The sequence below is a fragment of the Solanum pennellii genome, chromosome 2 (genome assembly GCF_001406875.1).
Source record: "Solanum pennellii chromosome 2, SPENNV200".
NCBI classification, from domain to species: domain Eukaryota; kingdom Viridiplantae; phylum Streptophyta; class Magnoliopsida; order Solanales; family Solanaceae; genus Solanum; species Solanum pennellii.
This window is the reverse complement of record NC_028638.1, coordinates 37,068,414-37,090,219: the sequence shown is the minus strand read 5'-3', so window position 1 is coordinate 37,090,219 and position 21,806 is coordinate 37,068,414. Positions and strand designations below refer to the sequence as shown.

At 32.5% G+C, this 21,806-nt stretch overlaps 2 protein-coding genes and 1 long non-coding RNA gene across 5 annotated transcripts; 1 reads left to right on the top strand and 2 right to left on the bottom strand.

Annotated features, from left to right (window-relative positions):
• The first annotated feature begins 4,374 nt into the window (after nucleotides 1-4,374).
• LOC107011690 (laccase-11-like) lies at nucleotides 4,375-7,253 on the top strand. The gene is made up of 6 exons (XM_015211279.2): nucleotides 4,375-4,784; nucleotides 4,884-5,035; nucleotides 5,113-5,357; nucleotides 5,474-5,602; nucleotides 5,699-6,622; nucleotides 6,709-7,253. Exons 1-6 carry the CDS (start codon nucleotides 4,674-4,676, stop codon nucleotides 6,837-6,839), a joined length of 1,692 nt encoding a protein of 563 aa, XP_015066765.1. The 5' UTR covers nucleotides 4,375-4,673; the 3' UTR covers nucleotides 6,840-7,253.
• On the bottom strand, nucleotides 7,072-13,611 carry LOC107011691 (phosphopantetheine adenylyltransferase). Of its 3 annotated transcripts, none has more exons than XM_015211280.2 (7): nucleotides 13,457-13,611; nucleotides 12,537-12,712; nucleotides 12,368-12,439; nucleotides 8,430-8,489; nucleotides 7,968-8,062; nucleotides 7,493-7,562; nucleotides 7,072-7,389 (listed from the first exon to the last, which is right to left on the bottom strand). In XM_015211280.2, the coding sequence occupies exons 2-7, from the start codon at nucleotides 12,654-12,656 to the stop codon at nucleotides 7,273-7,275; spliced, it is 534 nt and encodes a 177-aa protein (XP_015066766.1). In that variant the 5' UTR covers nucleotides 12,657-12,712; nucleotides 13,457-13,611; the 3' UTR covers nucleotides 7,072-7,272. The 3 variants fall into 3 exon arrangements, with proteins under 3 accessions (XP_015066766.1, XP_015066767.1, XP_027770553.1); XM_015211281.2 differs by having other exon boundaries at nucleotides 12,537-12,709; nucleotides 13,457-13,582; XM_027914752.1 differs by having other exon boundaries at nucleotides 13,453-13,554.
• Nucleotides 13,612-19,218: 5,607 nt separating this feature from the next.
• LOC107009193 lies at nucleotides 19,219-21,806 on the bottom strand. The gene is made up of 2 exons (XR_001455372.2): nucleotides 21,720-21,806; nucleotides 19,219-20,957 (listed from the first exon to the last, which is right to left on the bottom strand). It is a non-coding gene; the product is annotated as an uncharacterized LOC107009193 (long non-coding RNA).

The following is a 21,806-nucleotide window of genomic DNA, read 5'->3' as shown; positions in this document are numbered from 1 at the left end:
TAAAATTTAGCTTAAAGTGAAATTGTAAGTTGTAAATTAATCGTATATCGTAAGATATTATTTGTATAGAATATTTGAGAAAATTGTCTAAAACTTCTCAACCTATACCTGAAACTTCAACTATAGACTCCAATTTTATGAATGCATCACCACGACCACCACCACCCCCCCTCCCCCCCAAACGGTTTAAAATTGATATAATTTACTCCCTACACGTTTATGTGGCACAATTGATAATAAAATTTATTTCTAAAATTGATTTTCATAAATATGTGTATTTTTAATTATTCTTTTTTTCTTATTTATTACATTTCTTCTTCACATCAACATAAATCAAATCTCTCCATCACTGATCCTCTCTAAACTGCCGCGACCATCACATTCATTGGATTTAGCATGACATTTCATTATTTCTCTTGATTCTAGAATTTTGATTTTTCAATGTGTATGAAATTAGAAAATTTTGAAAATTAACTTTTTTATTAATATTATTAAAATTGTTAATCATCATTTTACATGCCTAACCACATGGTCAAATATGTTAGAAAATTTTTATCTTGAATTTTGGTGCCCTAATTTAATAATTTAAATTCATGTTCAGAAAGAATTTTGGGTTGTCAACAAAATTCATATGCGATTTTTATGAAAAGATTCATTGTTATGTATCCATTACCTCAATTTGAAGAATTCAACAAATTCATCCATGAAGATAACTTGAGTATCAATCAAATGGTGAATGAAACGGTTAGAAATAAAATTCTTGCAGATTTTACCCTTCAAAATTGTTGTGGTCATCGATGATGAAAACATGAAACCTATCAACTCCTTCAAAACTTGAGTTCTTTTTTATATATTAAAGGTTCAAGACTTGATAATATTCATGGTAGGAAGGATGAACTGAGTTGGGTTGATTGGTAAACTTTTTATGTTTGCAAGGAAGAAGAGATGAGTCCGGAGCCAAAAGGGTAAAAAAGATTGTCAAAAATTCCAAAAGGGCATATCAATTTTTTTTTAACCAAAACGGCAAAATCGCTCACGAAGTAGCGATTTTGTCCGTCAAGAAAAGCAAAATCGCTACAATATCAGCGACTTCTTAAATTTGCTTCTTTTTTAAAAAGAAAAATTTAAAACAAGTCGCTCCAAGAGGAGCGATTTTAAAAATTAATTTTTTTTTAATAATTTTTCTAATAAGTCGCTGCAAAGGCAACGACTTACGTTATTTTTTTTTTGTTTTATTTAAAAATAATAAAATTAAAATCAAATTGCTGCCAAGGTAGCGATTTTGAATTTTTATTTTATTTTTTTAAATCAAATCGCTGCTAAGGCAACGATTTTTAATTAATATTTTTTTATTTTTTAAAATCATGCAGCGATTTGCACTTAATTTATTTTTTTTTTTGAAAATTTAATTAAATCGCTGCAAGTGCAGCGATTTATAATTATTTTTTTAAATTCTAAGTAAATTTTCAATTTTTTTTTAAAAATGGCTCCAAAAGTAAATCCTACCTATTTTTGTGTAGTAAAATTTGTGCACAATTTTTTTTAAAAAAAAAATTAATCAAAAATCGCTGCCTTGACAGCGATTTGATTTTAATTTTTTTTTAAACAAAGCAAAAAAAAAATTAACGTAAGTCGCTGCCGACTTATTTAAAAATGATTTAAAAAATTTAATTTTGAAAAACGCTCCTCTTGGAGCGACTTGTTTAATTTTTATTTTTTTAAAAAAAAAAACAAATTTAAGAAACCGCTACGCAACGATTTTATTTTTTCCGGCGGACAAAATCGCTATTTCGTCAGCGATTTTATCGTTTTGGTTAAAAAAATTGATATGCCCTTTTAGAATTTTTGACAATTTTCTTTACCCTTTTGACTCCGGACTCAAGAAGAGATGGTGGAAAAAATATTAATCAATGGTAAAAAAAGGAAATATTTATCAAAGATTCGTACCTTCACCTTTCAATAATAGAGCTTGAAATTTCATAATTGCACATTCATTACCGTAAGCTTAAAACTATCACAAATAAAATTGGGAATTTTCTCTTCAATGGCAAAAAAAATTTCATCAAACAAATGTAAAGAAAAAGAAGTAAAGGGAAAGAAGAAAGGGGCGAGAAAGAGAAGAAAAAAAAAATATAAGTAAAATAGAATTAAAAAAAAGAGAATAATTTTTTTTAATTAAAAAATAACATATATTAAGCGAGTGCATTCACTTTCTAACACAAATCTGAGTGTGACCTTTTAGGGGACTATATATTTTATTTCAAAAATGTATTGAAGGGTAATAGGACCTCCTTGAAGTATAAATATGTTGAAAATTTGATAATAGATAAGGAGATATTTGACTATTTTCTCTATTTTATTTAAACTTTTTTTTATATAAATAAGAATGTTGAAAATGCAGTGGTTTAAAAGGCCCAGAAATCGAGTATTTATATAGTTTGACTTTACATAGAGTTTTAAGAAAAAAAGATTGGTCTTTGAAATTTGTGAATTTAAATAAATTATAAATATTTGTATCATTACAAATTAGTTCATTAAGGGTAAATTATATTTTAAGGTTAAATTATTATAAAATTAAGTAATATGTCATTTTTTTAGACCGATTAAAAGAATAAAGTATCATAAAAAAATAGAATAAAAAAATTATCATTTATTTGGTTGTTATTAATGGATCCATAAAATTTGAGTTCAAACAAAATTCATCTCTACACATTAAAATTACCCCCCCCCCCCCAATATTATTATTTTCTTTCTTTTTTGGGTCTAACAAATAAATGAAAAACTACGACAAAGAATGGTTATCCAAGTGGACGTTTAAAATCGAACTGCTATCGATAAGTTAATCATAAATCTAAAATTGATTTATTGGTACTGAATTATCAAATAAACGATTGATGAACATATTAGAATTTTATAATTAACGGCTTATTAGTGTGGGAAAGGATTATTCAATTTCCAGAAGAATTTTATAATTTAATTGCATTTAAAATAGGAAAAAGAAGTCATTTTTTAAGGTGCGTTCATGAAAGAAAAAAAGGTAGAAGTTAACCGAAACACTATCTGCTAACCGTCACACGAGTGCTAATCCAATATCAAACCAACCAATATCTTAAAGATTGACTAACGAAATAATAAATTTAAAAACCAATATCCATTAAAACTGCGAAATTATTGCGTTGAAGACTCTATACTTTTCTTTCTTTAGAAAGGAAAATGAGTGGTTTAAAATATATAGTTTTTTTCTAAGAAAAAAATTATTAAACCAAAATAATTTTATCAATTGTGTCCTCCCTCTTTCTTATAGTTAATAGTTAATACCAAGTAGTAAAAACTATTCTAATCTCATCAACTTGTTTTTTATCACTCGATAATAGTAAATTAATACGATTTGATGGAGGATAAGATAGTTGAAAATAACTTTAATGACGTGAAATTTGTAATGTTTATATAACTATAGCTTAATAAATTAGTATTCCCTCCTTGTGTGTACGGTTGTTCATTGAAAGGAATACCTTAACAAATAAATATTAATTAAGTGAAATCTAAGGCTTCTCTAAGCCTAAAAAAAAAAAAAAACTATGAAAGAGGTGAAAAACAACTAAATCTTACAAGTAAATCCATCTCTTACATAACTTGGTGTACACTTAAGTGTGATTTATTGACCGTATTAATAAAAAATAATCTCAACATAAAATATAGATGATCGGTTAGTTCGTATATGAAAAAAAGGAAAAATTACTTGAATAGAAACCTTTTAATAAATAATTACTCATTTTAGCGATACTTTTTATTTATTACTATTTATAGCATTACATAATAATAATATGTTAAATGTGAATTATGTATGCAATATATATGTATTATTACTGTTTTTTTTTAAAAAAAATATATTATGTTTGTTTGATAAAAATTCGACATATTGTATTATAAGTGTTTTAAAATGTGTGATAAATTCATAATCCATCAATAAAACTAGTATTATAATTTATATGTGAATAATAAATTGTTCTTTATAATATGTATTAAACTTGTGTTATAAATGAATTAAAAGCGATCAAGTGAAAAAAGAATGTTATTGCTATAAATATTTTTTAATTATAGTATATTTATGTAAGTTTCCTAAAAAAGGAAAAATGGTACTTAATATACGGTATGATCTCATGCTATTATTTATACATAAAACATAATACATGAACCAAACGACTCCTTAACGGAATATGATCTGTATTCATTAGAAGTGTCTGATACTAGCATGTTTAAGTCCAAAGGTTATAAAGAAATTGTTATCTAGTTCAGATTTAAGTTGGTTTAGTGAGAACGATAGCGAAAATCACCTTTGACAAGTGTTCCTTTGAAAGGCTTTGTTCTCTTTACATGCTAATGTTAATATGCATCTCTTGACAATAAGACCATACAAACCAACTATTAAACATTACTTCTTTACCTCAAATGGTAAAGTCCATGCTCTATCTAGTGGATTAATTTGGTTGGTCTTATTAAATGTCTCTTTCAGTATCAGTATTTTGCTTACAAGTTTTGCCCTTTGAAATCCTTTTTCTACCAATTCTATGTTACAACTTACAACCTACCCTGCCTTCAACAGAAACTGAACATAAACTTTCACTCTATAAATAGGCCATACTTCCATCAATGTCTTGTCCATTTTCAACTCAATGGCGGCTAACCAGACAATCTTCGTTAAACTTTTAGTCTTCCTTGTCTATGGATTTCTTTGGTGTAGTTGTCAACCTGCTGAGGCTGCCATAAAGAAATACCAATTCGACGTTAGTGCCTAGCTAGTTCCTGTTTTCCTTCATTCATAGCTAATGTAGTTTGTCTCAGCAGGCTTTATTCATCATGTACAACTTTTTTGTGTTTTGCAGATTCAAGTGGCAAATGTGAGCAGATTGTGCCATGCAAAGCCAATGGTTACAGTTAATGGGAGATTTCCAGGGCCTACAATTTACGCTAGAGAAGGAGATCGAATTCAAATCAATGTTACTAACCATGCTCAATATAACATGTCCATCCACTGGTGAGAAGTTCAAACTCTTCAAAATCTGTCTAATTTCAGGTTCTCAAGCAAATGTATATACATGTTAACCGTTACAGGCATGGATTGAAACAATATCGTAATGGTTGGGCTGATGGACCGGCTTATATAACTCAATGCCCTATCAAGACAGGAAATAGCTATGTCTATGACTTTAATGTAACAGGACAAAGAGGTACCTTGTGGTGGCATGCACATATTCTTTGGCTAAGGGCAACTGTTTATGGCGCCATTGTGATACTTCCATCGCAAGGAACCCCCTTTCCTTTCCCTCAACCTGATAGGGAAGAAGTTATTGTACTAGGTCAGTTTTCAGTACTCGTAAATAGAATATCAAACCTTGGAATGTACTTTGTTCTGAAGATTTCCTATACCAAAGCATGAATCGAGATGGTAATATTACTGTTCCTTATGATGCAGGAGAATGGTGGAATGCAGATGTTGAACAAGTGGAGAACCAAGGTAATGCACTAGGTATACCTCCTAATATGTCTGATGCGCATACAATCAACGGAAAGCCAGGGCCACTTTTTCCATGTTCAGAAAAATGTAAGAGATTGATATTGCTTCAGCTTATCAATTTGATATCATACTCTATGCACGATGCATCAGCAACTGACTGTAAGTTTCAAAATTCTTTGGCAGATACCTTTGCCATGGAAGTAGAAAAAGGGAAGACTTACCTGTTGAGAATTGTCAATGCTGCACTCAATGATGAACTCTTTTTCACCATTGCAAATCATACTTTAACAGTGGTGGAAATTGATGCAGTTTACACAAAACCATTTTCCACAGAAGCCATTCTAATAGCACCAGGACAGACAACAAATGTTTTGGTCCGCGCAAACCAAGTCCCTGGAAGATACTTCATGGCTGCTAGGCCTTTCATGGACGCTCCGGTCCCAGTAGACAACAAGACTGCAACTGCTATATTCCAGTACAAGGGCATCCCAGAAACTGTTCTCCCTAAACTTCCTAACTTGCCTGCTCCTAATGACACAGAATTTGCATTGAGCTATGACAAGAAGCTCAGGAGCCTGAATTCACAAAAATATCCAGCAAATGTTCCACTAAAAGTTGATCGAAACCTCTTCTACACCATCGGTCTAGGAATCAATGCTTGTCCCACTTGTATCAATGGAACTCGGTTCTCAGCTTCTCTTAACAACATATCGTTTGTCATGCCAAAAACTGCACTTCTTCAAGCTCATTACTTCAACATTAAGGGTGTGTACACAACAGATTTCCCCGATAAACCTCCTACTCCTTTCAATTACACAGGGGCTCCTCTTACAGCAAACCTCAGGACAACTCAAGGCACAAGACTAAGTAAAATTGCCTTCAATTCTACAGTAGAGTTAGTAATCCAAGACACCAACTTGCTGACAGTGGAATCACATCCTTTCCATCTCCATGGTTACAACTTCTTTGTCGTTGGAACTGGAATAGGAAACTTTGACCCCAAGAAAGATCCTGCAAAATACAACTTAATCGATCCTCCTGAAAGAAATACAGTTGGTGTTCCTACTGGTGGTTGGACTGCTATCCGGTTCAGAGCTGATAATCCAGGTATCTAGTTTTCTACTAAGTTTAAGGTTGATTCGACTTTCATAATGCCTTCTGACATGTAGTTGAAACTTCTTTTTTTTATGAAGGGGTTTGGTTTTTCCACTGTCATTTGGAGTTGCACACTGGCTGGGGACTTAAAACAGCATTTGTGGTGGAAGATGGTCCAGGATCAGATCACAATGTTCTCCCTCCACCAAAGGATCTTCCACAATGCTAATTTTACAACGCAATCTTTTTTCAAGTTAAATTGCTTTTTATCGTCTTCTGGAAACTTAATAGTCTTACTGTAATATTCGATTCAACAAACATCTAAAAGCATAGATGGAAAAGAAACTACAATGTTCAGATTTCGAACACGATACACATTACTTAATATAATGATCAATGAAATATTTTCTCGTTCAGTATAAGAATTAGGCATTAGGAATTTTCTTTAGCAGAAAAAAGAGTGAAAAGAAATCAAGGCTACATTTTATAGATATACAAGTAACTGTGAAAACAACTCCAGCACGATTCTGAAGAGATTATTGTTTTACAAGACAATTTCACATCTATGATGGCTACAGAGTGTCCTTGTTAATCCTAACAAAGCAAATTGAAAAAAAAAACACAAAGTGAAACTCCTTTGAACGTATAGACAAGAAAAAGTTTTAACTCTGACTTCCGGAATTGTGGTCCCTGAGCTTCTCAGCTTCAAGTTTTCTCAAAGCAGTAGAACTCAGTTTGTCTCCACTTGATTCTTCAGAGACTAGATCTACAACTTCGATCTGCACAACATTTTCAACATGCAATTTCATAGTTGACATATAAATGATAGAAAGCCGAATACATTAGCCCAGAGAACACTTTTTTTGGAGGCATGAGTCGGACCTTTAGCTGCGAGAGTCCCTTTTCAGCCCTCCTCCTATTAACAGACAGTCCACCAGGCAACGTCTCCTTGCTATCACACAAAAACTTCAATTAGCAACCTTAAGCTACCACTAAAGTAATACACTAGCCATTTCAAAACACTGAAGTATTTTTGAGAAATTACAACTTGCCATTACCGTCAAAATATTCTTCACTAAATTCGGTAATGACGAAATGAGTACTGCTAGAGCTTAGCTCTTAAGATTCAAGATTTCAAAACTTAAGTTTCATATTGCTGCAAGGAAACTCTAAAGCAATTCACATAAATCAATAATTTGTGGAAAGAACTTGTGCCTAGGTAAAATTCTGTCAACAATCCATCATACTAGCCTCTGTGTATAAGAGAATGATGTCTTAAAGACTAAAACCTTAGAGGGAAAAAGGAAAAAGAGATCTAAATCAGTAGAAGCAGAGATGTAAGGATTTCTTTACGCACCTGACAACAATGGCCTCCAAATTCTCATCGACAATTGACGGACCATAGGGATCCACAATTGGTTCTACTTCCACTATCAGCTCAGGTTTTATAGACTGGATGTACGGTTTGCAGCAAGAAACATGTCATTGTCATCAAAATGCAAGTAGGAAAAGCGTTCTGCATGCTGGATGATGTGATGTGGGTTTGATGGTGCACTAATTTGCTTATGCTACTGACAGTAAAAGCATCAGCTACTGCATACTTTTCTAAACCAAAACCTTTTAGAAAGAAAAAACATTTGTTGCTCTAGGCAAGATTCACATCGAAACTGAAAAAGATTAGATATACTCCATACAAACCCACCATCTCAGCTGGACCAGTATAGAAGGCTCTTCCTATGACATTCAAGATCAAAAATTATACTTGCCAAACCAGCTGATAGAAGAATACATGAACATAAAAGTTTGAGCTTCAAAGTACCTTGATGTAATCTTCAACATGTTCCATTCTCAGCTCAATTGGCTCTATCAGATCAGCATACTGCCAAAGGAAGACAAATACGTAAGCACTGCATAAAAGGATAAGATAGAAGGAAGAGAACAAAAAGTCACAAATGGAGTTAAAAGTCGAAGCTCAACATTGATAGAGTAGGAGGACTGGACTCATCTGAAAACATAAGAGAATATAGTACTTCAAACACAAAAACCGTCCTTATTGGAAAAATCAAGTACAGGATTTAACGCCTTGGCTCATCAGATGTCCAGAGAAATGATTATGAACAAGCTTTAAAAGGCCTAGAAATTTTAAATTTATTTACACCACTTCCAAGGATACAATAAACTATTTAGTGTTTGATAAAAAGATTTGCAAATCCTATTGTCGCGTCCCATTTTTTCTCGAAAACGGAATTCTAGGTGCACCACTTTACAACTCTTTTGGTTTGATTGAAGAGTTGTCACCTAATGAATTAAGGCGTGTTAGGATACCTATCTAATCTAATTAGAGGTCAACAAACCAGAGATCGGGTAAAGGTTCAAGTTACCTCGAGGGGAAAGGTGTTAGTCATCCCTCGAGGTCCACAAATGAAGGGTTCTGGCCGTATGCTATTTATGTGGGGTTACAAGTAGCAATTAATGTCACTTCGTTTATTGATTATTTAATTTAAACATGCTTGCTAGGTATTATAACAACAAACAAATATCAGGCAGTAAACAATTAAGGAGATAAGCGAGAAGACAGAATCATACATAAATACACAGGTGAAACAAATTTATTTTTTATTAATAATCTACCCCTAACAGTTACAATTATAGAACAAATAAAAGGGAGACTCCACCTATCCATTTGTTATTTCAATTGCCGCTCCAAATTCAACCATTTCAATCAAACCAAAAATCCAAAAGAGTTGTTAGTTCATGCACCCAACAACTGACGAATCTCTCTTTCGCGGTCTCTCTTAATATCGATCCACGAACTCCTTAGCTTGTAGTTCACCTCTACGACCATTTGAGGGTTAACAGAGTGTGGGAAGGTCATGACTCCGCAAACAAAACAACAAACAAATTATGAACTCCATTTTGGCAAAATTTGGCTTAATTTAATTATCGTGATCACATTGACACATAATTATGCAATATGTCTAAAGGGTGTTGGGGCCCTTTAGACAATAAGGTGGCTACTAATCATGCGGATTGACATCAAGGGTCAAACCATCGAAGGTCTCTGCTGTCGGGCCTACGTGTGCCAACACCAACTAGGGAACTACTACCGCTTGACCTAAGTAAGATTTCTAAGAGTTGGCTTGACAGGGACTTGAAAGAAATTCTATGCGAGAAGGCTCGTGGTTTTCCGATAGTAATATTATCCGTTCCGTCCACGCATATGTCGAGTCTCTATAATGGGTATTTGAAGAGAATTGTAGTAGTTGTGAGAGGTGCAAAGCAAGTCCACGCATATGCCGAATCTCTATAATGGTTATTTTTTTTAAGATAATTGAAGTAGTTGTGAGAGGTGCAAAGCAAATGCACAACATCACGATAATTTTTTTTAAGAGTAAGAGTATCCTAATTGGATTAAGTATAAGCGGAATAGAAGTTTATCGAAGTAGTAAAAATGTAGCACGTAGATGGGAAGGAGTAACATATAGATAATTTTAAGGAAAGCAGTAAATAAATAAATAAACAGAAATAAGCATATAAGAAATCCAACAAATAAGGAAAGAGATATGAGATTATACATGAAAGTACTCAAATAAGGGAAGAATGATAAGGATGAAACATGAAAATAAACAAATAAGGAAAAAAGGAAAATGGGTGGAACATGGGAAATACATAATAAATAAGGAAACAAATAAATAAGGAAAACAAATAACAACTTAACATGATAATAACCAAACAAAACAATGAAATAACCGAATAAAGTAAACCTCACATAAATCAAATGAGACATGCAATGGTAAAAGCCTAGTCATATTCCTGGCAGAGTTGTCTGTCGCGCTCCATTTTTGTCGAAACGGGTTTTGGGTGCATGACTTAACAACTCTTTTGGGTTTTTGGTTTGATTGAAATGGTTGAATTTGGAGCGGCTAGAATTGAAATGGATAAGTGGCTATGATTGAAATTGAATAGGCTAGAATTGAAAAGAATTAGAACAAGATAGACTAAAATTTAAATGATGGAGGAAATTTTAAGAAAATGTTATCCAATTAAATATTACATATATTATAACATTTTAAAATCACTTAAATTTTAAAACATTTGAATAAAATAATTATTTTGAGCTTTACTAATAATTTTTAAAATACTTTAATAATATTTACAATAATTTCTATAAAGCATGCATACTAAAATATATAATTTTAAAGCATAATCAGCTAAAATTTAAAACTTGAAATATATTTTAAAATACGTATTTAATCGATTAGCATTCTCAAAAAGGGTAAAGGTCGTTCAAAATTGGGTGTCAATACCTATTAAGATAAAAGATAAGGTAGAAAGAAATGTTTGGCTGATGCCTGACGGTAACCTAGTGATGCAACCAGAACCTTGGGCCAAAGGACACGAGCAAACTGTGAGAGCACAGAGATGCTCTATTAAGTGTATCTTGCAAAGACGTGTAAATAACATTCTTCTCAGCAATATCAGCTATGAACATTGAAGATGGTATGAAGAGGATAACTTGGTCTTGCAGCCAATAGCATTTTTTCATATTTCTTCAAAAGTATCACAAGTTGATAAGTAGTTTAATCTGGTACAAGGCCCCTGCTATACCCAAAATAACTGGCAAAAGCCTAAACACATAAGAAGAATGCCCAAAACTGAAATGAGGCTCACCAAAAGACTAAACGAGGTGTAGACCATACTTGTTTCCCAACGACAAGAAAACAATTCAAGGACTACAAAATTCCAAAGAGAAATACAACTTGGCATGATATGCAACAGATATTCGATTAACACAATGAACTACAAGATCAAAATGTGATAAACTAAAAACATACAGCATTCGCAGTGGAAGTAATGTCGAGTGTATTTACATCACTTTACTGTGGGAAATTTAAAAAAAAAGCAGCAAGAAAACAGAGCCGATGAGAATGAGCATAGTGAGTTACACATGATGAACATATATGTCCTTATCCTGACATAGCATGTGAAACCCTAGAAGAGAAGGTGCAACAGTTGCCTCAATAGCTTATTACAACTTTTAGTATTATTATCATTTATTAGAACCCAGAAGTCATCAGGACTAATCCTTTTTCTTTATTCATGGAGATTTCCCTTGTAATACATCAAATTTTGTATATCCATAATATGCATTGAACTGACCATGAGATTTAAATATCCGGAAAATCCAATAAACCAAAAAGGTGGAAGAAACCTCTAGAGATGGACATCTGGACATGAGACGACTATACTCTTATCTATTTAAGTCATATTTCCAAGTTAAATGTTTTAGAAATGCAGAATCTCCAACCTTCTTTAGATTCCCAAATAGCCAAGTAATCTATATTCTTCTTTTTTTTTGGTTTCCCACCCGGTGTCCGGTACCACGTTGGAGCCCGACTAGATCCATATTCGCGCCGGGAAGTTCCACATGGGGGTAAAGCACTCCCTAGTAATCTATGCTCTATCCACAACTCCAAATGGATTTGTGAAATTTTCCAGAACCACAAATATAAGACCACTCTCCAATTTTCTTTAGAAAAAGATATCTATACATGTTAGATTTGCAAAAGGGGGAAAATAAAGAATAAATCAAAGATGCCATTTTTCATTCTCTTCTGCCCACTGTTTTGCTTTCTCAAGTCTATGTAGCCTCCAACCTGACCCTATACCGTAAAAGAAGTTGTACTAGACATTTAAAGTTCCCATATTCCAATTTCAACAAACTAAACAAACAGAGAGTATAAGCATGAAAATTACCTGTTTCTTAGTCAACATTGGACCATCGCAAACACCAACTACAATTCGATTCTTCGCCAATTCCGCAGCCGACTACCAGAACAATTAAAAAAAACATCACTTACTAGTAAAAGAGATTGTTCCTTTTTGATGAATGAGATTATTAAGGGGAAAATGGTATCGGAAAAACCTTAAGAAAAAGCCGGTGACCTTCGTGTAAACGATCAAAAGTACCTCCAAAAACGACGGCAGTGTAGGAATTAGGTGGGGATAAAGTGGACTTTGGGTTTGATTCCTCCATTACTGCCATCTGATTCCTTCGATGATGGCTACCTCGCCTGTATTTATTTATTTGAAGCTTCTCTGCTGTTTCATAAAATTGCTGAATTAGTCCCCTAAACTATCATTTTTGGCACTTCACCACATACTTTTAACACTATTAACATTCTCTACTCACTACTATTACCCTTTTTCCCAATTAAAATCTTTACTTATTTCTGTTAGGTACTATATATTACTAATAATAGCTTATAGGTGAATATGTGTCTCATCATATTCACCCACAATGATCCTGTTGTACAAGAACAAGGATGAAATTGCACCAAGTATAGAGGCATCAAGTTGATAAGTCACACTATGAGAAGTTTGAGAGAGCGTGAGTAGTTTAGTGTTGTCTGGTTTCCCTTTATCATTATTGTTATTATTACTCTCCTTCTATCTTGTTCATCGATTTTACTATAACTTGTTCTTTAATTTGCTTCATCTATCATATTCTGTGTTGTTGACGTTACTTTCAGCATGGCTTCTTCACTACCATTGTTCCTTACCAAACTTGATTTTGATATGTTTTACTTAATCCGACCAAAATTCTCTATCAGAACTATACTTCTGGCTATCAATTTGCAGTTAAGCTCAAAAACTCGAGGAACAAAGAAAATTCACAACACAAAGCAAGGGCGGCTCAACCCTAAAAAAGCTTTAAGCCCCAAAAAATAAAGAAGCAAAAACTCCCCCAAATTCAGTTTGCTCAAATACGAAAACATACAAAGCGGCAAGATTAAACGATGAACAAAAAGCACTGAGCAATACAAAAGATGAAGAAATACATACATAAAGAGAAACCAGATCTGATGAAGGCGATGTACTTGTGAAAAAGCACCTATTAACCCATACCACACACTTTGGAAGAAACAAAATATTCCCAAAATAGAATAATTAAAAATGGAGTATGTATATATTTATTGTTACTATTAATTATTCAAAAAATATATGTGGATCTCTTACTATGTAGTCATTTCATATTAATTTGATTTTTAGTCATTTCATATTAATTTAACTTTAAGATATTTTTTATTTTTCAAATTAACTTAATTATTTAGTTTTCTGAATTATTATTTTTTTAATTTTATCCTTTATTAGTTTGTATCGCAATTACTGATTAATTAATATTTAACTATTTTAATTATAAATTTAATAATAATTAATAGGATAAAATGAAAAATTATGTTCAATTTATGTCTTAATCTACTTTTTTAAAAGGGTGTGAAACATCCCAAAAAATAACTTAATATGGAATAGAAGTAATTATTATTTGAAAATTCTATTATTGATATAATTATAATTAAATATATAGAAAATTAAATTTATAGTTACTTTTTATCTCTTAAGTTATTTAGTTTACTTTAATTTGAATCAGACATCTTTTAATATTGGCTTTAGAAGATTGTGTTTAATTCTTTGATATATTTTATGAAACATTTCAAGCTTAAACTAATTAGATTATTAAATATCTAAATATTTTTAAAAAAATATCTGTCTTAATTTTGAATGTGTTCTAAAGATAATAATCACTACAATATTGAATTTTATGATTAAAAATATTACGAAATGTTATATAAGTAAAGAAATGGTACTCTAATTCCCAAATTTAGTGAAGTGAAATTTTAATTTAATTTTTAAACACTTTTAGTATAATTTTGAGAGTTTATGTAACAACTAATTTTATTGCAAAAAAATTCAAAAATATAATCAATAAGAGAGATTTAAACACTTGTGTTGTTATATAACGTACAATAATTTATATATGGTTATTTTTGTCTTACAAAGTATTACGAAAAAGGTTATACAATTGAAAAATAAACAATAATTATTAAATTAATTAAAATATTTTCTTTTAGAATTTATGAAGGTGATGTATATATATATATATAAAGAAAATTATTATTTTTTTCTAAATTTTGGCTTTACATCCCCTGATTTACCAATACATAAAATCCAATATATATTATCAACATAACAGTATCATTGAATTGCAAAATAGGAGAAATTGATTATCATTCATTTTTTTACACATAGAAATCTTTATAAAAAACTAAATGAGAAAATGATATCCTTAATGAATAGGCATCACTTTATTTTGATTCTTAAAATATTTCATATAACCATATAGTCCTTATCGTATCATAAAAAAGTACTTATTTTAATTCTTTGTCCTGAAAATAACACATCTCTTAGTCAAAATTTAACACCGACTAAATAAATAAATAAAAAAGCTCAGTTTCATGTGCATTTTTTTTTATTCGGTCGGATCCCTCTTCCACTTTTAAGAATATTACATCTAAAATTTAAAAAGCTCAAAAATGTGACTCAAATAATGTGAAAATAAATTAATTTTCTAACTTCACAATTTTCTTTACTTTTTTTTTTTTAAAGAAATCCTAACTGGGTTAGAACAGAGGGAATAGGGGAGGGGTGGAGGAGGGATGGAAGTGGAGAGTAGCCAGTGTGCCAATAGCGTAGAAAAGGGAGAAGAAGGAGAAAGGGAAAAATTAGGCTAAGTTTTTCAGTTGATGAATGAGAAGGGAGCTTAATTTGGTTATTTTATATTTTAATGGTCATTTAGTGGTGTCAAATCGGTGGGTTGGGTTGAAATTAAAAATACTAAAATGGGTTGAATAAAAATTAAATTGGGTCTTGACCCGCCCAAGTTTACTTTGTGCTTAAATTGGTTGGGCTCAAGCGGGCTACAAACGGGATTGGTCTTGACCCGCGTAACTGACCGATTAATCTCAATAATTTAACATATTGATATTTAACTTTTATAATCACAATTTGAATTTCCGGTTAAGAATTTTTGGTTAAAAAACTAACAAATTGATAGATAAACCCTAAATTTAGATGTTAAATAGATAATAATTCGTACCTTCAATATAGGAACATATCTTCATAAAAAAAAATTAAAAGGGCTTGAAATTAGAGATTGAATTGAGCTCAATTAATAATTCTCTTCGAATGGATTTAGCTTGAATGAGTTGAGATTAAACCCAATTCAAATTATCTTGAGCCCAACCCTTAAATTATGGACGGATTGAGCAGGTTACCTATGTTTGGGTTCATTTTTTTCACTCCTATGGCCATCAGTTAAATTTAACGGATTGATGTGTTACTTTTAAGACAATAACCAAATTAAGTAGCTTTTATGATATATTAAAGACTATATGGATCATGTGAAATATATTAAATATCAAAATTGAGTAACTTTCATACATTAGGAACCATTTTGATCATTTTCTCAAGAAATAAACATAAAACCATGACAAATGTTTTGAAACAAGATTCACTTTGAGCAATCTTTTTCAAACAAGAAGTGAGCAAATATATTTGCTACAACCTTAGTATTAACTATGGTCCAATAAATAGATATTTTGCTTGAACTGTTTCGTTTGATTTAATCATTTTCACCACCAAACAAAACATAACAAGCAAAAAGAGAAACAAACTTTACGTCACAAAATGCAGCTAAAAATAACAAATATTTTAATAAGAGAAGGAACAAAATCCGAGAGTCTAGAGAGAACTACTTAGAAGATTGAAGAAGAAGTAGTGGACAAAAGAAGCGATGGTGAAAATTGTGAATTTGCTCGGTCTAAAACCTAGAAGTGAACAAGTTGTGCTAATTTAATTTTATTATGACAGTGTTGCTATTTTATTTTCGTTCTTTTAAACTTTATTTAGATAATTTTTATGTATCATTTCATAATTTATATTATATTACTTTAATAAATCGATATTTGAATAACTTATATTGTTAATCGTTATTATATAATGACACATATCAATGATTTAAAGCATAAATTTATTTTAAAAAATAGTTTACAAGGTAAATATGACTTTAACATATTATTATGTCCTTTCACAGACATAAAGTACAATAATATTCAAATAAATATGAAAAATTCGCCTCACAAAAATTATCGTTATACTCTATTAGAATATGAGACTTGTATTTATCTGATATAACATGTTTGGATTGTGATTTGAACTGTCAGTGCCACTGAAATCTGAATTTGTTAAAAGAATATATTGATCAATTCACATTTGTACTACTGGATACTCACCATTTTCATTATGACTTATTAATTTGTAATATTTAATTTATACAATTTCATTAATATTTTAGAGTCAGCATTTATATCATAATTTATGTTATTTTCTTGAGAAACAAGATACTTATATTTTGATTGGACTAAGGAAATATTTGAAGCACAAGTTAATTATATGTTTTTATGAATATTTTACCGAAAAATCTTAAAATTCAAAAAATCCGAGGCTTATTAGTTTTGTTTGATATTGAAAAAACAAAACCAGCATGAAAAAATCTAAGGTTGAAACATATGAAAAAAATTCAAATTTAATTAGTTTAATTTAATTTATAAATTGAAAAATCCGAACAAACTCAATCATGTACCCCATAAAGAAAGGATACTTATACAGATACAAAATTCAATATTCATAAAATCATAGTTGACATCAAGATAATCATGTGTAGTTTATTTATAATAAAATATTAACTAAATCAAAAAAATTCATCCTTTCGAACATCTCAAAGTCTGAATACCACTTCAACATATTTGTCTGTTTTTTTATTTCGAAAATGATTTAACAATATTCAATTTTTACGGCATACTATTCTTGCAACGACCTGTTTCAGTCGTTATATAGAAAAGCTAATGAGGAAAGAAAGTGGTCCAGAAAACTTTTGAGTAGTGACTTGAAAATTCCTAGCTTAGTCTAGATGCGGACGAAATATGAGACATGCGAGATCTAGGAAAATCTGATAATGAATGAAATATCCAATTATTAGTTCGATCACATGGGCAGATAACTAAGACGTTAAATAACTCGTATAACTTTACGGAATCAAATTCGGATGAGTAAAACTCCTGAAACTGATCTTAGCGTGATTGGCTCGATTATGAATGTCATGGGTTGAGGTGTGTTGTGAAATGGGGGTTTGAAACGCTAAATCCGACCTTCTGTCTCCGCACAAGCCGCCAAGGCACGGCGATGTGGCTGGCCGGGATCCGCCGTAGCGGCCCAGACTCGACTTAAGTTGGGAATAAAACCCAAAAACGTTATTTTTCTCCAAATTTTGTTCTTGAGAGCTAAGAGACGACCCAGAGCTAGTTCTTTAAGGTTCTTCACCACTTCTACCGTTAAAGGTAAGAATTTTACTCCTCTAATCCATTTTTCGATCCGTAGAACGTAAATTCATGATTAATTATCGTTTGGTGAGAGTTTTGGCATGAAGTTGATGGTGGGAAAAGCCCTACCTGCATCTTGGGATCATGAGTTTGGCCTGGGGTTGATAATTTTGATTATAATCCAGATATTGATCCTTGTATTAATTTGTTGTTTTTAAACCATGAACAAGTGGAAAGAATCTGAAAAGGAAAGATTCAAGTGTCTCAGGGGGATTCAAGCTTGGTTTCGAGGTGATTGATGGTTTGATTTCATGTTTGTATGATACATGTTGGTAATTGCTTCATTGTAATGCATGCATGTATGTGAACGAAGCACCATCGATCAAACCTAATGTAAATAAGTATGAATGAAACTATTGTATGTCATGAACCAACACTTGATTGTATGATTGTGAGAATGTACATTACGAGGGTGATTGTGATTGTGGCCATGTTGATTAGATCGGGTGTTACGTTATGACGTAATTTGAATTGGTTGTCACGTATGGATTGGGTGTCACGTACTGACACATTAATTGGGATCAGGTGTCACATTCCGGCACACTAATTGTTTGGGTATGAGTTCCATGAGAGGACCATTGTGTTGTCATATCGAATTGTTATTAAGAATGTGGACTTGCACATTGTTCATGAAAAATGATAATTGTAGATATATTCTATGCATGTCATGGTTGATTTCTATTCAAATCTTGGTGATATTGTTCATGAAGTTGAAGAAGAAGAATAATTTATAATTATAGAAGCAGGGGAGTATACAGGATATTATTGAGATTGCAGATGAAGACATGCCCAAGAATTTTGAAGACGACGAAGAAGAAGAGGTGGTGGAAGATCAATTTGCTGATGATGAGGAACAAGAAGCATGTGCTATATGCTTGCTTGAAAGGTGAATATACAATTGCCAAACTTCATTATGGCCATAAATTTCATGCTAAATGCATCAACAAGTGGTTGCAGAGGAAAGATACATGTCCTTTTTGTAGAGCTTTAGTTTACCCCACAACACATGAACACCTACATTATTCTTAATCTTAACAGTTCAATTAGAGCAGTGATTAGTGTTATTATTTCTGTAATAATTCACATTGAAATAACAATTCACTCTTACTCTTATTGTAGTTTTTAGCCATGTTAATTGACATCTATAACACATATAATTGAGTTCTGTGGTACTTCTTTTGACCATGTAACCTGTTTATTCTATAGCATAATTTCATAGCTACAGATGTAAACCAATCACCCTTTGAAAAGAAGGAAAGTAATACAAGCAGTCAATACCCTTGTATGAGAAAAATTAACTCAAACAGAGAGAGCGTGCACGCTAGTATCTTCTGTAAAAGATGAGAAATTGAAAATATTCATCAGTTCACAATTAATCAAACAATCAATTACAAGGCAGGATAAAATGGTTCATAGTTTAATACATGTAGCGATTCAGAATCTTTTCGAAACAAATGTACCCTATTTTGGAGGTCCATAAGCCAGCTAATACTATAAAATATTGACCAATGTAATCAAAATACAGAAACAAGGATAATGAATGCTATGAAATCATTTGGATATTCAATCTTGGGTGCTGCACTCAATTCAACAATGCCTAGTTATTCTCAAAATATAGTATCTGTGCTAGAAAGCCATAGAGAGGAAATGAATTAATATTACCAGAATTTATCATAGTCCTTGCCGTTTCAAGTGTGCACAATCCGGACATGAAGTGTGCCTCTTTTATGCATTTTGTATGGTCACAAGTTTTTCCTTGTTTCTGTATTTTGTATGTCATGCTACTTTCCAGGAGTTTCATTGGGCGCTTCTTCACTTTTTTATCTTTCAAACCTGTTTCTGAAAATGCTTTTCTTGAGACGAAGGTCTACCAGGAACTCTCTACCTCGCACTAGGTGGCACTAAGGTCTTCTCTTACTTAGATGGAGAAATGAGTAAGCAAGACTTCCTAACCTGCTTTTGTTTTCTTAAAAAATCGTGACCAAATTTTGCCTTCAACCAAGACTTCCCCGCACCTTGCTTTGGATTCATTGATTCCCTTTCTTTGAGGGACGGCAGCTGATATGCCACATCTAACCTCTTTCATTGAGAAGTTGGTCCCTGTTCTCGGTGCAGCTTCAACTACGGAGGATTGGTCTTGCGTACACTCAACCCTCCTCAGACCTCACTTGTGGGATCACACTAGGTATATTATTGTTGCTGTGATACTGTAACCAATATGTTTCGGTCTTTCACACAGAACTCCATATTAGTCTATATCTCTCCTGTCCGGATGTTGCAAGCCTCCGGAAGCAAACTCATGCACCAAACCCCCAACGGCTTAATCCAGGCTGCTTTGTAACACCAAGCTCTCTCATTTGCTTCCTTAGATGACATGTTGCATTGGGCTGGGCAGTATACATTTCACATGAGCACATATCCTCATGACTTTTCTGGATCAAACTCCTTCAATCAAGATCTGTCCAACTCAATGCAGGCTGCTTTGTAACACCAAGCCCTCTCATTTGCTTCCTAAGATGACCTGTTTCATCTCAGCTATGGGCTAAGATGTATACATTTCACATGAGTACATATCCTCATGACTTTTCTGGATCAAACTCCTTCAATCAAGATCTGTCCAACTCAATCCACGCTGCTTTGTAACACCAAGCCCTCTCATTTGCTTTGTTAGATGACCTGTTTCATCGCAGCTATGGGCTGAGCAGTATACATTTCACATGAGTACATATCCTCATGACTTTTCTAGATCAAACTCCTTTAACCAAGATCTGCCCAACTCAACCCAGGCTGCTTTGTAACACCAAGCCCTCTCATTTGCTTCCTAATATGACCTGCTTCATTGAAGCTATGGTTTGAGCAGTATACATTAGACATGAGTATATATCCTAATGAATTTTCTGGATCTAACTCTTTCAACTGAGATGCAGCTATTTGGGCGAGCCCAGATTCACGATGTTTGCAGCATGCTCCAAGAAATGCACTCCACACCACATAATCTGGTTGCATGGGCATTTCTTTTATTATTTTCTCCGCCTGAAAAATATGACTTGCTCGGCCAACAATATCAACTACACATGCATAATGCTCGTTTGAGTAAGATAGTTTGTTATGTTTGTTAATGGACAAAATGAAGGAGGCGAAACTAAGATAGTTTGAGTATCAAATAATGAGATGCACAGATTCCCCATTTAGGAGGAGCGGAAGGTTGGCTATGGTGTGTTTGCAGAAAGGTTAGAGGTAATTAGACGAGACATGACATATCTACAGCTTACTGAGAACATGACTCAAAGAAAGTCGGATATTGAAATCAAGAATTAGGGTAGAAAGTTAGTAAGTAGTTTAGTGTTGTCTGGTTTCCCTTATCATTATTGTTATTATTAATTATCTCCTGCTATCTTGTTCTTCGATTTTACATTAACTTGTTGTTTACTTTGCTTTAGTTATCATACTATGTGTTGTTGCAACTATTCTCCCTTATGTTATATTTAATATGGCTTCTTCACCACCAAATTTCCTTTCCAGACTTAATTTTGATTGTTTTACTTAAAGTGACAACCGGAAACAATTCTCTACCTTTCCTTGATCAGAACTGTTCTTCTGGCTAGCAATTTGCAGTTAAGCTCACAATCTCGAGGAACAAAGAAAATTCAGAACCCTACTTCCAAAATTCACAACACAAACCAAGGGCGGCTCAACTCTAAAGTTACCGTCGAAAAAAGCAAAAAAACTCCCCCAAATTCAGTTTGATCAAATAAGAAAACGTACTATAAAGAAATAAAGCAAGAGTCAAAATTAAAGGATGAACAAAAAGAGATGGAGGAGATACGTACCTACATAAAAGAAGACAACCAGATCTGGTGAAAGGCGCTGTAATTGCGAGAAGCACCGTATTAAGTTATTAACCCATACCACACTTG

What these genes read in the sequence shown, in the direction of transcription:
- LOC107011691 (XM_015211280.2), bottom strand. Translation starts at nt 12,656, where the DNA reads ATGGCAGTAATGGAGGAATCAAACCCAAAGTCCACTTTATCCCCACCT. An exon ending in GTCACCGGCTTTTTCTTAAG is followed by an intron (nt 12,440 to 12,536) that starts GTTTTTCCGATA and finishes TTGTTCTGGTAG; the next exon opens with TCGGCTGCGGAATTGGCGAA. An exon ending in AGGGACTCTCGCAGCTAAAG is followed by an intron (nt 7,390 to 7,492) that starts GTCCGACTCATG and finishes AATGTTGTGCAG; the next exon opens with ATCGAAGTTGTAGATCTAGT.
- LOC107011690 (XM_015211279.2), top strand. Translation starts at nt 4,674, where the DNA reads ATGGCGGCTAACCAGACAATCTTCGTTAAACTTTTAGTCTTCCTTGTC. An exon ending in TAAAGAAATACCAATTCGAC is followed by an intron (nt 4,785 to 4,883) that starts GTTAGTGCCTAG and finishes TGTGTTTTGCAG; the next exon opens with ATTCAAGTGGCAAATGTGAG. An exon ending in TTTTCCATGTTCAGAAAAAT is followed by an intron (nt 5,603 to 5,698) that starts GTAAGAGATTGA and finishes ATTCTTTGGCAG; the next exon opens with ATACCTTTGCCATGGAAGTA.